General features: G+C 34.8%; 1 protein-coding gene across 4 annotated transcripts in view; it reads right to left on the bottom strand.

The window, feature by feature from the left end:
* atp8b2 (ATPase phospholipid transporting 8B2) overlaps positions 1–13565 on the bottom strand; it is a 131210-nt gene that overhangs the window by 90520 nt on the left and 27125 nt on the right. For all 4 annotated transcript variants that reach the window (XM_039751776.1, XM_039751768.1, XM_039751784.1 and 1 more), the window contains one exon: positions 10114–10172. In XM_039751776.1, the coding sequence (XP_039607710.1) occupies positions 10114–10172 (59 nt within the window). The remainder of the gene's footprint in view (positions 1–10113; positions 10173–13565) is intronic.

Here is a 13565-nt window from a genome sequence, read left to right on the forward strand (position 1 = left end):
AAATGCCAGCAGCTTTCCATGTGGCCAATACATTCAAGCCCTAGCCACCATGGAAAATAATCTAAACTGTTGATTAAACATTTACAAACATGCAGACAAAATGACTAATAACACTAAATTGAAAATTTTAAATATTTGACAAAGAAAAAATGATGTTCATAATTGTAAATTTTGTAAGACGTTTACAACTAGTCTGTTTAATATTTATGAAAATATGCTTTAAATACATACTAAAACACTTTTTTATTCAATGTTCCCTTTCCAGAATGTCAAATTTATGTTTATTACTGAACTTCAAAGCTCTGCCTTATCTTTATCTTTTTCTTGATCTATCTGCTATCTGTCACTCATCCCATAACATTTCTATTTTACTTAGTTATTCCAGTGGAAGCTTTCCCAAACAAAAGAGACAAAAAAGTGCCTGACTCAAGTACTATTAACAAGCAGAGGTTATAAAACTTTCCATCTCTCAGACTTCAAGAACTTTAATTTTAGACAACATGTGGCCAGCATACACTGGCAGGCAAAAAAAAACAAAAAACAATTTGGTCATAGAATTAAAATTCATAGTGCCTAGAGCCCATCCATTCATTTTCTGAAACCATTTATCTAATGAAGAGTTTATTCAGACAGAGTCAATGCTGATTCCTGCTGAATTGGAGGCAATGCAGGAGCTAGCCCTGGATAGGATGCCAGTTTAATAATGTGGAAGGTAAAATAGGTATTTGCCAAGCACCCTAACAGAGTCCTCATGGGCAAAACAGGAGAATATGTTGACTCCATGCAGTTAATGCAAAGCCAAATACCAAGCACTGCAAGGCAACAATGCTACCTGCTGTGCTGTGGCAATGTTAAATCTATATTGGCCTCTAAAACAATGCAGTATTTACGCTTTGCAAGTTTCCTCTGCTTCAGTTTGCCAGTGGGAAAGAATGTAGCTCACGTTCCAAATGTAAAATTTCACAACCCCAAAAATATATCTCCTAATATCTTCCACAGAACTTTTTGTTACTATTTTTACTGCTTTCCTGTGAATGGAAAAATCCTCTATAAAAAAGCCTGCTTAGATACCATTGTGCCTGTCTGAGGGGGCATGGGAACTTTGTGCTGTTTACTGTAAATGTAGAATGCCAAATGGAGTAGCAAAAGAGCAATTTTATAAGTATTCTAGATATTGTTAAATATCCAAATGAAGCATGACCACATTTGAGTCAAAACAGAAAATAACTACTTGAATAACAGGCTAAAATTTAATAATGTGTAACTATACTGATGCATACTGGTCATATCAGTACAATGAGAAGTAGCTCATATGCAAAGGTGCTATACTAAAAGACAGATTTACAGACAGAAAAAAATCCTACACAAATACATTGGCTTCCATTCCATCCAATCCCAGAACTCATAACATTTGCAGCACAGTACATTAAAAACAAATTTACCTATGATCACATTTTGCAGAACTGATTATTTTGAGTTATTACTGTCTGTATCAGCAGCAAACAACTATTGGATACACTTCACCACAAGCTTATAGCACACCGACACGGGCAAATCAGAGACCGTAGTTAACCTAATCAGGGATGTTGCAGGAAATTGGAGTATCTAAAGAAAACCCATTCAGACATTTGGGCAAAGTGCAGTGATCAGGCTGTTAGCCTTTCTTCCAAACAAAAAACAACTATAGGGTAATATACTGTATGTTTTAAATATGTAAGACAGTATATCGGATTTGATAAAGCCAAGATGACTAGACTATAAATAACACAGATACAGAAATGCCAGTAAACACATGAGATATGGCTACATAATATTCTCCAAAAAAAGTACATGTGGCAGTTCTGACACATAATGTGTAGGATGACGAAATTCTGAAACAGCAGCTCCACTGTGAGCTAATGGAAAACAGATTAACAAAAATTACTCTGTTTTCTTTACCATTTCTTTCAAGGGCCATGGGTCATACCTCTCTACTGGAAATAATTATTCTTGTAAGACAAGGCTGAAGCCACCCGCCAGTGGCATGAAGTACTTTTTTAAATTGGGGTTAGTAAACCCTACTCAGCACAGCAACTACAGTACAAAGGTAAGCCACTGTTCAGAAAAGAAGGGAAAGTTGTAACTCCTCCTTTGTTGCTTATGATTTGGTGATTGTGCAGACAAAATGTTTTCCATCACCAGCTAAAAGAGCACCAGGCAATTAGATTGAATTTTGTGAATAGCAACCACAAAAAAAATCTCTACAGGAGTCAGTAACACATGGAACTGGTTACCTGGGAAGCCATCCCGACCTACTATCTCAATTAAGAATACTGGGTTATATAACAGAGAGACAGTGAATGTTAACAGATGGTCGATTAAAGCACATTATTAGATCAAAATAACCCTGAATGAGAAAGCTACAAAACATTCCAATATTTAAATTCACTTATAAAAGAATGTTATGCAACGTAAACTCCACAGAGGTAATTGCTCCTTTGGACAAAGTAATTGGTTTCATTAGAAGAAATAACTTTGAGATGGATCAATGACTACCGTTCATTAGACATAGACGTGGAGGGATTTCTACCCCACATCTTCACTACAAGACTGCTTTACCTCAGTGATATGTTTTTGTTTTCAACACAAACTTGTTATTTTAAGTCCACCTCAATAAAATTCAGTCTGGACAATGACTAGGCCATTCTAAAATTTCAAGTTATATTTCTTTGGATATTTTTTGCATTTTTAAATTTTGACTTGTGTAATCCAGCTGTGCTTCAGTTTTACTTCTTACTGAAGATTCAATCATTGATTAATTTGCGGTTGCTACAAAAATGGAAAGCTATCCAGGTGCTAATGTTGCAAAGCAACCCCAAATGCAGCACAACTAGAACCAAACCATTCTGTTGGAACAAAGTTCTGAAAGCAGTGCATGTTTTTTATTCCCCAGACAAAACATTGATGAAAGTAGTGTCAAAGCACTATTCATGTGATTCCTCTGTCTGATAGTTGTTCTGGAGCAAACATTTTAAAGTTATCCAGATGCCTTCTGGAAAACGTGGGAGTAAGCACTCATGTTCATCAATAGTTTCCACTTGTACCCACTAATAACCACTAACAGTCTGGCATACACAACCATGCAAAACTATTTCACCTGATCATTTGCTCTGTATGCACATTACTAATACCTACACATTTATTTTTTTGCAATGGGAGATCATTTGTTTTTAAAATGGATATTTTACTATGTTCTTTACCCTTGGGACCGGCATTAAGAACACACTGGTTTGTGCATCCTCTGTGGCTGGGTTAGTTTCATAGTGTTCATAATAATATAATAATAATAATACTGTATATGTATAATAAGTATTACATCTAACACATTATAATAAAATCACTCATAAAAATTTTCCAGGGCACACATTACATCAGTTAAAAGTTGTCTATACAACAGTTTGCAGCTTTTATAAATAAACCACATCCACTCATGCCTTAGGGAGTGACACAGACAAAATAAGAGTTATATCCGAAATATTAATTAGGACCAGTTATCTTAACTTGGATAAGCAAGATCCAAAATGGGGACAACAGCCTTTCAAGGCACATTTCATATGAAAATATGTTCTAAGCTCACTTAAAAACTTTTCAGAGAACTAAATACACTGGAAATGTGCATATGTAGTCTATTGCATGATCAAGCACTGTTTCTGACTGTAAGTATATATGAAGTTCAAAGTGCAACAGCAACAAAAAGTCACAAATTGCTAGCACAAATCAAATACCTCTTACAGGTGGCAGTTCACATTACAGAACAGTTTAAAGGTGTTCACCTTAGACTGCTACAACTACTCATTACAAATCATGATGCAACCTCATTATTTCAGACACAGTATAACAACTCGGGATTGAATAAAAGAGTTTGAAAAATGAATTGATTGACATAAGCTGGCAGCACAGTGGCACATTCCTATGGTGTGTTACCTCACTTGTCTAGTAGACTACGAGCAAATCCAGAGGCTGTTCACGGTCTATAATGATGCTCAACATTGTTTCCATGTGTACACATGTGTTTTACTCCCATCTTCCTCCCACGTCCCAGGCATGTGTATATTAGTTTACTGACAACAACAAATAGCACTCCATGGGGCTAAAGTAGACACCACTGTCTCATGACCCACAGCTGGATTCTATAGGTTTAGTAATGGATAGATATACAACAACTAAGAGGAACAATGGCAAACTGGTAGACACTATTGTCCCACATTCCTCAATGAATACACAGTCTGCATATACAGTACTTAGCATAAACTTCCTGTCATTATGCGAGTTGCCAGATATTTTGGTATCCTCCAAGATCACAAAGAAATGATTGCCAGGTTACCTCATAAAGTCAAATTGTACCACTATTAGTGACAATACCCTGTGATGGTAATCTCATTAGGTCCATATGTGTTTTTTCATCTGATGCAACCAAGATTTGCTCTTGGTTGAAGACACTAGAAATGTGGTAGGTAGCTCAGTAGAATGGACGGTAGTTAGTTGGTTAAATGAGCAAAAAAAAAATGATAGCATAAATTCTATGAATAATACACATATGGAAAATGTTAATGGTAAAAGTACTATATCATTTACATAATTATGGAAGTTATTTACTTCAGAATAAGTTCATTCTATTAATTCTATTCCAACTATAAAAAAGTATATTATATTAGAATTATAGGCAAATTATCAGTACCTGCAGTGCAGAAGAAGATTCAAACCATCATCAATAAAAGTGATTCAACTTATAATTTGCTAAAAATGTATGCTTTTTCAAGAAGAATTGTAACGTGTTTTGTATTTATGATTGACTTATTTCAAGTATTGACTATTTCCTGTTAGTAGCATTGAGTACAGTCATACTACTACTACTAGTAACAAGAAGAGATTCTGCTTGTGTGTAGATTGTAATGGATTGACAGGAACAGACCCAAAAGTCTTAATCATGTTTTTGAAATGGACAGCGTGGTGGAGCAAAGATTGTGTTCCTTGTCAGAATCTGCATGGAGTCTGCACATTTTCCCTCATAAGAGGATTCAACTGCAGGGGTGATTGTGCCTAAGGATATCTAGTGATGGATTTATTCTTTATCCATCCAGTGATGGTTTCTGCCATTCACCCTTCACTGTCAAGCAATCCTCTGTCTCACCAATTGACATTACATTGCAAATGATAAAGGAAGCAGGAGAGACACATACGTTTTTGAAAGAAACTTCATCCTCTTTTTGAGCTAACTTATAGTAAGTAAGTACGAGTCACGGGTTGTACTCATACTTGGTCTTGTGGCAAAGCAGGCAGAAACCCTGGATAGGGTGGAACACTATATATATATATATATATATATATATATATATATATATATATATATATATATATATATATATATATATATATATATTCAAAAATGAGAATTGTAGTATAATTGCTGTATTTTATTGTTATGTAAAGGCTATGGCTAAATTGACAAACAAAAGTATCCAAAAGTATTTTTTATAACAACTAAATTTTATAAAATTACATATGAAAACTTGTATATGGGGGTACAGCATATTTTACTGCACATCAGAGAGCTGGCTACTCAGATTGACTGGTAACTCTACAACAACAATTTGAGATAAAAAAGTGCAATCAGCACAACTCAGTCAAACTACTTGGAATGATGAAGTAAGAATGTCATTGTACTCTTTAGATAGATGTATTGTGATAATACTCCTACTACTACTACCACCATGTAAGTAAATACACATATAAAAACTCTCATTCCCATTTAGTTCAAGTCAGTGTTGTGGGAAGCAGAGCTTATCCTAGAAGTATGGTCCAGAAGGCAAGAAACCTGCTAGACAGTCCATCACAGCAAATACACATGTGCACACTAACACTCACTCACAAATTACATCTGCCAATCCATCTACGATACACGTTTTGAAGAAAAACTGAGTATCTCGAGGAAGGCCCATTCAGTCTAAGATGAAAATGTAAACTCCACTCAGACAATGGCAGGATTCTGGATTCAAACTTAACAATGCTGCATCCATAAGAAGCAGGTCTAACCACTGTGTCTCAGTGACACACCAGTATAGAGACAGCATATCAGAAGTGAGAGTAACGTTTAACCCATTGTGGTTTGCCCCAAGTATGACCCAGTTTCCACTGATATACAGCAAATTAGCCAAACATTTAACAAGAAAGGAGGTTAAAACAATAACTATAATGTGGCACATAAATGAATACTAGAATGCATGCTGTAAATAAGTTTTTCCCTTTCTGGGGCAACACAATGTCCAATCCTATTAAATTATGTGAAGAATTCCAGATGCTGATGGTCCTTTGAAATCAGAAAGAGATTACTGAAATCTCTTACAACAACATCAGTCCAGTTACACTTGCAAACTAAAACTTAGCTTCATCTTAGAAAAAAGAAAAGGAAAAAAAAAAAAAAAAGGTCACAACTGATAAAATATGATCCTATCATCTTTAAACATCCGACTTAACCCCTCCATAGAGAGAAACCACAGACACACCACTACTTCTCAGCAGCAGCCACAAAGCTGACATTTTTTAAACACCCTGTAGTTTCATTCTCTCTGAAAGATGAAACTAAAGTTGTTCTCAGGCTGTCTGATGTAGATTCTAACGTTAACTGGAGTCTTTTTTTGGGACCTGCAATATTAGATCACAGTATGCAAATAATAAGAAATCCTTTTCCAACAAGGAATTATGTTTTGAATGTTTTACAAATAGAATTAAATACCCATTCAGTTCTGTGTTTGGCCCTCTCTAAAATATTTCTTCATGTTGCCTGAAGCTAAATATTCTGTTTGGGGTTTAAGAAAAATGCATAATCAGCTGCTCAAGTCAGCAAGGACATTGTGCTGCAACCTAACACACTGAAAAGAGGGTTTTTTTTTTTTTTTGTCATGACAGCAGCCCCATGCATTATTAAAGCAGCCGATTATGTAGGCTGCCCAACCAGTAAGCAGCCATGCATTTCTGCGTTAAACTGTCATCATAAAAAAGAAAAGTAAAAAGAATAGATCAACAGCTCGGGTAAAATTAAAACATCTCTGGTTCTTTGATAAATCCAACATTGATTCTGCTCTAACACCATATATAATAAAATGCTGAAGATGGTGGAAAAGGACTTATATAAAAATAAAATGAAACACTTCACAATAATTATTATGCATGAATTGTACACTACTGTCATCTCATTCTACAACTTTAGAAAACAAAACAATAATCTCACCCAGTATTCTACTATAAAAGTATAAAACATAAGGTAAAGATGGCACATAACAATCTTAGCAAAAATCCAAATTATATTGCATCTTTAGGGGTCTCAGTCCTTACTGTTTGAGTAATTGGTTCAGAGGTTGGAAGAGGGGGTACTTAGAAAATCCCCATTTATGGCTTGCTTAACCCAATTTACATTTCCAGTAGGCTGAAGCATTTACTGACAGCAAGACAGGATTTAAAAAAAAAATCATCTGAGGGCACACTGCCTCAGACCTGATAAATGCAGACTCACCAGAGAGCCATTTGGAACATTTTTGGATGTAAGGAAAACTGAAATACCCAGGGAAAGACCCACACAAATGGCAGAAGAAAATACAAATTCTACTCAGATGGTAACCATTCTAGGATTTGAACCCAATGACTTGGAGTTTTGAGGCCACACACAAATGAAATCTGACTTACCGTGGACAAAAAAGAGTATATTTTGAAGACAAGCCTTTTTTTCTCCCCGTCTTCTCTTGTCATACAATCCTTTGATAAACTCCTTGCTCTTGTCCAAAAAAAGATTTTTTATGACCTTGCCCATATGTTTGGAATCATTGTTCTGAGGCACAATGAATTAGGGACCACATTTGCATGGGAACCTCTGCTAGGGCTGCAGAGCTTCATTCCATGTAGCTTTCTCCAGCTCGTCTATAGGTAGAATAACTCTTCTCTGACTCACAAATTTCAAATTTTGACTCATTAGTCTAGAGTCATTACTTCCATTGTTCAGCATCCCAGTCTGTGCATTTTAGTCCTAGGGAAATTTCATGACTTTGGCTACCAAAAGCAAATTTTCCAAAGTGGAAACACTCTTCCTCTTTCAAATAGATTTCTCCAGGCTACTGAGGAGTACTGTTGGGCTCCACCGGTTTTTCTCTGCGTTTACAGCTGGTAACAATGTTGGAAATCTTTCAGAATCAAAGCGATGTCAGTCTGATGTATCATTTATTTTTTTATTTCCCATTTACTTGTGTATTCTTCACAAGAGCTTGGACAGCATGTCTAGAAACTCATGTTTATTTGAAAGAGACCTTGCTGATGACCACCTTGTGTCTTGTTGCTATACTCACTCTTGCACTGGCAAGAATGCATGTATTTACTCTGCTGATTAATGTTATAGTTTCTAGCTCTAGTCCCTATCCTGTACCACACTTGTCTCCTTGACAGTCCACCACCTGCCAGGCAATTAACAATAGGAGACATTTCATTATCAAAGGAATAACACTAAGATTATTAACTCATTAAAGGCAAATCTAGAAAACATTACAATGTACTTCTTTACAAAGACAACTACCAATACATGGAAATAGTCACCAAGAAGTCTAGTTAGATGTAGTAGTACTAGAGCCTTTGAATCTTGACTGGACACGTTTATGAACACATTAAATGATTATGAATTCAAACCCATATTTTAATGAATAACATAATCCCTTCATAACTTATTAGGTTTTAAACTTCATGGAGCTAACTTTGGATAATAATTCCACAGCGTTGCCTCATTGTCCAGTTGTCATAGGTTTGTCAGCACTACATCTATATATTTTGCACAAACAGAAGTTTTGTGTCCATTCTAAACTATTACATAACAGAACATTATTAAACCTCCTTAATCTTTTAATCTAATTCAAGACTACACAAGGACAGAGACTATCCCAGCAGCACTGGGTATTAGGCAGGAGCTAACCATAACCAGGACACCAGTACACCAGAGGACAACTGATACACAAACCAACATTCTCATAGGGACAATCTAGAATAACCAATTAACCTAAGATAAACATTTCTTCATATACAGAAGGAAAACCAAGGTAACTAAAGGAATAAAAAAAATCTCACAAACACAAGGAGCATTTATTTTATAAGCAGTCTTTTCCATTCACAGGAAGCCAGAGCACAATACCAGAATCAAAGTGGAGAGGATGTCAGTCCATCACAGAGCACACTTACATACAAAACTAAAAACGTACACTGTGCACGTAACAATACTAACATTACTACTACCAGGCCAGATAAGAATCAACTGTTAACTTCATCAAAGTGTAGCTGCCGGAACTGAATCAAGGAACCTATAGAAAATCTACACAAACTGCAAAAATAATGCAGACATATAAATTAGGACTCTGAACTGGAATATGATTTAAAAAAATAAACAATTTGAAAGGATACTTTTTAATATTAGCCCTAAAGGAAGCCTGCTACAATTAATTTGCATTACAGTAAATCTACTTAACCCTCACTGGTTAGAGAAAACTGAGTGCCAGAAACTGGATAGGTTCCGGAAATTCCTAAAGAGGATACTGTGTATAATGTGGCCATCTCAATGATCAACCGTGGATGGAGTGCCAGTCCATCACCTACACACACATTCCTTTAGAATCACTCTCCAGGGCCTTTCTTATTTTCAGCCTTAGCCTTCATTCACACAATCTTAAGAAAACAGCAAACTAAAGGCACTTGCTGCAAATGCCCACTACTCTAGTTGTGTAGGAGAATACCTTCCAACGACTCAGTCATAGTGCTTGAAACAACCACTACAACTCTCTGTAACACAGTACAACTCCCACAACTGCAAAATGCTGAATTTGCACACAATTTTTAAACACATTAAATGAATGGAATTCTGTGAACTAAACTTTGGAAAATCGAGAGAATTTTATTATATGTCACATATTGGAAATTAATACTAAAAGGTACATTTGAATGTAAAAGTTGTTGTGTAAGCAATTAAGTTTAATGAAAAGAGGAATGAATGGGCCTAAACTAGAAACTAATTCAAAGATTAGTTGAACTGAAAATTTAGGACTGACTTACCGCATAGTAGAACTTCTCATTGTACTCCCGATCATTTGCTCTCACCCTCCTCTCCTCCTCTGAAATTAGAAATGATTCATAAAAACATAAGTGGCATTATTAAAAAACAGTAACAAAAGAAAAAGGTATGCAAGCTTGTTATAATTAACTAAATATATACTTAATCATCTTTACTTAATACATGTCAGATAGCAAACAGATACAGAAACACCTAGAAGTAAATTAATTTCAACAAACTGTGGAATTCCATTTAAAAAAAAAAAAAAAAAGATTATTTCTTATTCACCATGCAGGATTTGCTGAAACTCCTAGAACAACACAGAAACATATTTATTCAATTTCTGGAATAAATACCATTAAGTAAAGAAAATGACAGAATGTTTGCCAGCTCAATGCTATGGGGTATTTTAGGAAGTTTAATGGCATTACACAGCCGGAATACCTTCCCAATATTTTGATAGTTTTTCAGTCTTACTAATGGATACTTGGATGTATCATTCATACAAGAGGCATTGAGGAATACCAATTTTCCCCTCTACATGAGGTATTATATTGTCAAGTGCTCCATTTGTACTTTTACAAGTTTTTGTGACATTTATATGTTTTATGAATAAAATGCCAAAAAAAATATTGTTGCCAGCAAAAGTCCACATGTTTGCATTACAGTACAATATGCCGATTCACAATGGAAATAAATGGGTTCTAAGTAAAAATTTACTTGTAGTTAATTCTATAACTTCAGAGGAAGTTTTGAGTAAATGTCTGGAGACTAAGAAAATGGCAATTAAAATGACAGAATGCTAATTAATGAAAGAAATGTTAAGGTGTTTAGACCAATATAAAGGGGTCCACTTTTCAGGTTCAGTGCTGAAATCTTCTTGCTCTACAATAAACAGAAATAGCATAACATATCTTAATCCTGCATGACCCAATTCCGGCTGGAGGCTTTGAACTATCCAGGAAAAATCCAGTGAAAGGCAGGATCCAACCCTGTGTGTAACAGTCCAATTTACCAAAACGAAAGTCAAAAGGGCCAGTTTAAAAACCATCTATTAGATACATTATCTAAAATGCAAGTTTGTCTGTTGGGATTAAACTACTTGGGAGTTTATTAACCATATTAATGGAATTATCTTGTCCATTTGGCATTTGTTATTTTTGGGAAGAGTGACAATTTTCTGCATTTAAGCTATAAGTCAAGATGTTTGTTGCAAAATAATCCATAAGAAGTACTGTAAGTGAATGACAAGGAACTGCAGTGGCAACTTTCAAATATGGAGCACAGATTAAACAACCTTTTAGACAATATGATAAACATAAATAAATAACTAAATAAAAAAATGCAGCTTTTTGTTTTCTGTATCTTTATTTGGAAAAAACTGAAAAACGTTGAAATATATTTTGTCACTTTGCACATACTATATGTATAGCTTACTTATCAAGAATTTAGTCTCAGTTTCTCCCTGTACTTAAATCATGCTACACAGGAACATGCGGCAATGAACGTTATATAGGTTTTATTTAAAATACCATCAATTTTAAATATGAAAACATTAAAACACAGTTTAACAAATTTAATTAAAAATGTATTTACTCAAAGAGTTATTATTAAAAAGTCAAGCTCTGCTTGATTGTTAACCGAAAGACAAAGTGCATCTACTTGAATGAGTTCATGTACATTGTCAGATATTTCAGAGAGAGAGGAAAAAAAAGACAAAGTATGTCTTTGAAAAACAGCACACCCTACTTACATTCCTGTAAACAGCATCTTTATTACTGACATAATATGGTTAAAGAAATGGAAGGATTGGTGCATATTATCAATTGAGCATCTACTGTATACTTATTAACAATATGCACCAGTTACATCTGGAAGAAAATTTTAATTGAATTCTAAATATTCCTTAGAAATTAGATTGTGAAAATAAGCAGTTTGAGGTGATGCTTACTTTGTTGGATACATTATGCGGCCTGTTTCATAAAGAAACTAACAAAGAACATGTATAAAACTATCACATAGTGGATCCACCAGTCAGTAATAGCACTTAAATGATGTCTAAAATACAAACCACCAAAACACCTCTAGGGAGTTAATGTTGCAATGCACTTTTAAAATGACTCAAAGCACAAAACAAGGGCATGATTCTTAAAATGATCTACTTTTCAACCAACCTTCTGCTTTGTGACTTTTTTTTAACATTACAAAGTCTAGAGGATCGAGATTCTCCCTTAATATCACCTTTTACAAAACTGGAACTGACCCCCGACATGAAAACTATCCATCTCAGGGCACACTCAAGTAAAACGCATACATTCTTTAATACCTGGCCCATTTATTGTTACCAGCTAGCATTCATGTGGAATAAGGGAGAAAACTAGGATACCAGAGAAAATCCACGTAACCACTGCAATATAAAAATCTCAAGTAAAATTACATAGATAAAATGATAAATACTAGACAATGATTATGTTTATAGATTTAAATAAATTGGATCTGTTTTGGTTACAAGGAAATATATGAGAAGTAACCCTAGCTCTAAACTGGAAAAAACAGGTGGGAAACAAACTTGATTTGTTGTATACAAAACCCAAAATTAATAAAGGAGCCAGCTATCATGACAGACAGACAGACAGACAAACGGCCTCCTTTTCTGCAGAGAGGGTGGCAAGTGATACTGCAGAGAAAATTTGCTACGCCTCACCTGAGTTAATACTCTACTGCAGCAACATGATACTTTATGCTTCTTTCAGCTATTCCTTCAAATTTGGCACATACATACAAGATTCTGCTCTTTTATTTTGCTCAATGCAAGAGTTTCCGTTACCCAATTCAAATAATAATCAAAAAAGTCATTCATTTCACTCATCGGAAACATATGCAATAAGCCTGAATCTGATTGGCTGGTAATGACATAATGCTGCACTGATCAGCTCTTTCCTGTTGCTTCAGTTCTTCACTGCAGCTTTGAAAACCAATGGTCAGGGCAATATGGCAATACAGTTATATACCACACAAGAAGCTGTGATCATTGTTTAATGTAGAGGAAACATTCAGTGTACTACAACTTGCCAAACTGTAACCACAATTTACTATTGCGCTCATTTATTATAACACTTGTAGTCCTATTTGTGTGTGTGTGTGTATATATATATATATATATATATATATATATATATATATATATGTATGTATGTATGAATATACACACATATCATACATACATACACACACACACACACACACACAGTTCAAGGCTATCATTAACTGTTCTTGCACTAAGTTACTGCTCAACAGTTTTTGAATAACTGATTATTATACTTCTACGTGTGTTTGCACATATTCATTATAAATATATTGGTCATTTTCAATGTATTTATTTAAATCACTGGACAACTAGAATATTTAATCATTTTAATCAAATCAGAGGACAGGAAGATATGGAAAAAGATGA

This window comes from Polypterus senegalus, chromosome 1 (genome assembly GCF_016835505.1).
Source record: "Polypterus senegalus isolate Bchr_013 chromosome 1, ASM1683550v1, whole genome shotgun sequence".
NCBI lineage: Eukaryota > Metazoa > Chordata > Cladistia > Polypteriformes > Polypteridae > Polypterus > Polypterus senegalus.